The sequence below is a fragment of the Papaver somniferum genome, chromosome 7 (genome assembly GCF_003573695.1).
Source record: "Papaver somniferum cultivar HN1 chromosome 7, ASM357369v1, whole genome shotgun sequence".
Taxonomy (NCBI): domain Eukaryota; kingdom Viridiplantae; phylum Streptophyta; class Magnoliopsida; order Ranunculales; family Papaveraceae; genus Papaver; species Papaver somniferum.
The window spans coordinates 133,511,636-133,515,131 of NC_039364.1; the positions used below are offsets into that span (position 1 = coordinate 133,511,636).

The 3,496-nt window shown below is 36.2% G+C and overlaps 1 protein-coding gene across 1 annotated transcript; it reads left to right on the forward strand.

The window, feature by feature from the left end:
• Window positions 1-948: 948 nt before the first annotated feature.
• Window positions 949-2,100, forward strand: LOC113298467 (probable calcium-binding protein CML16). Its single transcript, XM_026547222.1, has one exon. The coding sequence runs from the start codon at window positions 1,222-1,224 to the stop codon at window positions 1,708-1,710; it is 489 nt and encodes a 162-aa protein (XP_026403007.1). The 5' UTR covers window positions 949-1,221; the 3' UTR covers window positions 1,711-2,100.
• Window positions 2,101-3,496: the final 1,396 nt, after the last annotated feature.

Sequence of the window (3,496 nt, forward strand, 5' to 3'; positions counted from 1 at the left end):
TTCCATACTCTCTGCTTCTTTTGTTTCTTCTAGCATTTGAAATTTCTGGTGCATTTGAAGATCCTTGGGAGTATGTAGTGGAGACTAAGTGCGCATCATCTGGGATAGTGAAAGCTTTTTTGGAGTTGTTCTTCCTCCTGTTGCTCTTTTTTGGAGATATATGGATTGTTTCTCCCACTGCAAAGTCTAGATTGTTTTCTCTTGGATCAATTACTTCTCCAAAATCCTCACTAAATTTGAAAATATATCCTGCTATTATCTGAACCTGATTTGCTTTGTCATCACATTCACCTTCATTGTGATTTGCAATTTAAGCATGTAGGGCATAATTTCCTTGGTTGCTTCTGGAAATATGTTGGTATCCATTGAGTATACTTGGCTGTATTTTCTGCAAGAACACTTCTTAGCATATGATTAGTAACATTGAATTCAACGAGAGCACTTATAATATTTGAATCCACAGGACATCCATCTTTAGGCTCAAGCTTAAAAATTCTTCCCGCCATGCTTGTAATGTAGTCGACCACTTCATCATTTTAAAATTCTACAGAGAGTTTCTCGATATCAATCAAATATTGCTTAATGTTGAAATCAATGTTCCATAGAATCTGGGATTCATAATGGGATTCCATTCCTTCATCAGCATTAGATATCCATGTATATTCCATGAAGCTCAGAACCAAAACATCTTTGTATTCTCTCCGGTTACTAAATGTCAAAGTGAAAATGTTGAAACCTTTTTGTCTGATTATAAAATGACCAAGACAAGTCAAACACCAAACGAGCTGACTGAGACAAGACGGAAAGGGCCACCACCAGTGATCTATCTAAAGAGGTCAAGGAAAGAGTGAAGGAGAGCATCAAACATCCAACGACCACCATCATTCAACAGCTTATTTATTTATAGGAGGCCTAGATTTTCCTAGAACTTTCAAGGAGTACGTTTGAGAAACCGCAAAACAACCTCTTACTGGAACTTTTTGTAATTTATCCAAACAACACCGACGCGCTCTCTCTCTCTCTCTCTCTCTCTCTCTCTCTTCCGTTCTCGAACGAACAACACCCCTCCATCCATAACAAACCCTAATACAAAGACATAATCCAGAAGAAGAAGAGAAAAAAACTAAATCTGAATACATTTTCTGCCCCCATCCATTTTCCATTATCAATCTTCTTTTCTCTTCATAAATCTTTTGTGGATTTGTTGTTTTTGTGGTGAGGATGATGGGGTCTCTTCAAGCAGATCAGCTCCAACAATTGAAAGATATATTTGCAAGATTTGATATGGATTCAGATGGAAGCTTAACCCAACTAGAACTTGCAGCATTATTAAGATCATTAGGTTTAAAACCGAGTGGTGATCAGATTCAAGCCATGCTATCAAATATAGATGCGAATGGGAATGGATCTGTTGAATTTGATGAATTAGTTTCAGCTATTATGCCTGACATGAATGAAGAGATCTTGATAAATCAAGAACAATTGATGGAAGTTTTTAGATCTTTTGATAGAGATGGAAATGGATATATAACTGCAGCTGAATTGGCCGGGTCAATGGCTAAAATGGGCCAGCCATTGAGTTATAGAGAATTAACAGAGATGATGAGAGAAGCTGATATTGATGGAGATGGTGTTATCAATTTTAATGAATTTGCTACCATTATGGCTAAATCTGCTGCTGATTTCCTTGGTCTTGCTGCTGTTTCATAGTGCAAAATCATCACATCACCTACTGGTATGTGGTATGTCGGTTGATCATTCTTCATCATCAATCAAGCACTAGCAATCTCATTTTAATTGTGATCATCAAATTCTTGTTCAAAAAAATGACTAACATCTATGGATTTTACTTGTTCTCTCTTTTTTTTTTTTTTTTTTTAAATTAGATTTTGTTTATTAGTATTAATTTTTAATTAATTAGGAGTTTTAGTGTACATTGTGGATTTGGTTCTAATTTGTATAAATTTCAGAAAAAAAGACTGATTCAAATCATATTGTTTATGTTTGTTTCATTTGGAATTCTTCTTTTACTCTTCATCTTAGATTTGTAATTTTTCTTTTCGCTTGTAAATTAAACAAAGGAAAACCACATTCATTTTCCTTATGGACCACCTCAAAGAAATTAGGTTGTTGGTACTTATTTAGGGTTCATTTTTATTTCGGAATGTGTTTGCATGTACGCGAAAGATGCAGTATATTCACTGCTTGACTGCATTTATTGGCATTGACATTGTGCACAGATAAAACATAAAAATGGTCCACCATCAGAATGCTGTTCCTGCATATACCTTGTCTCTTCAGTCTTCACCTATATTCATAATCATATGAAACTTTTGAGCTTAGGTTGCGGAAGGATAATGGTGCTTTATATATTAATCTAAATTGGAACCACTAGATGACTGATTAGATCCCGAATGTTTGTCAACTTTGCATGTGAGAGGAAGAGAAGCTGACTACTTTTCTCGTATTCTAGATGTTTGATTTTTGGTATGCTCGTCTCATTTTCACCGTCCCTACCAACCCCGAAGGAGAGATGAACATTCCTTCTGTTTCTTGGGGTCTTTGAGATGACCATTGCTTTGCTTTCTCGGGGTCTTTTAGTTTGTCCCTGAACTAAAAACCCGAACAAATTTATGATCATTTGTCTAATTTTTTGTTTTGTTTCTTTGATTTTACCGATGTATCACATTTAAAAGATTGGACGAACTGTAAATTTCTGTTCAAGATTAGAGTTTCGAGGGAAACGTTGCTACCGATTTATCACACTCCTCTGTTTTTTATTATTATTATTATTCTGACAAGATCAAATCTCAATATGGAGTTGGAGACTGGAACCTGGACAAACTACATACGCACATTTACGGAGGAAATACAACCATCGAGCTCCAACATCACAGTGAGCTTTAAAAACACAATCCACTTGACGACTTTTCCCCCTACTCTTCTGAGTCTAAAATATGTATCTTACCGTCTACCCCGCAAGAAAACTTCCATCTGTTAATTATTCCTAAAATGATTGGGTCGACCCTGCCTTACCGAGAATAAGCCTCACCGGTTGTCATCAGAGAGGATTTCAATCATTTGATTGACTCAATCCCCAACTTGTGAGGTGACTTTTTAAGGCTACAAACTGCCGTCTGAGACCAAATCTAGTCGCAAATAGAGATCAAACAGTTTTGACTGTTGTGGTAACAGGACAACTGCAGAAATAGTCGACAAAGCCATCTTTAGGTGTTCCGCTTTTGTAAGATTAAGTCGTCTGAACGATCAATGGTATCATGTAGACAAAACCTAGTACCAGGGGTTTTTCTCTGTTCAGTAGGTTCTTCTTCATCACGCTCTCGTGTAAAGAGAAAATACAAAGGAATCCGCACATAAATAAAATACCCAAAAGAGAGACTGGTGTAGTCGTGCTTCATACCCAAAAAGACATAGGATGCCAGAGCTAAAATACCTTTACAAAAGAAAAAGATCATAAATAAAAAGACGACTACTT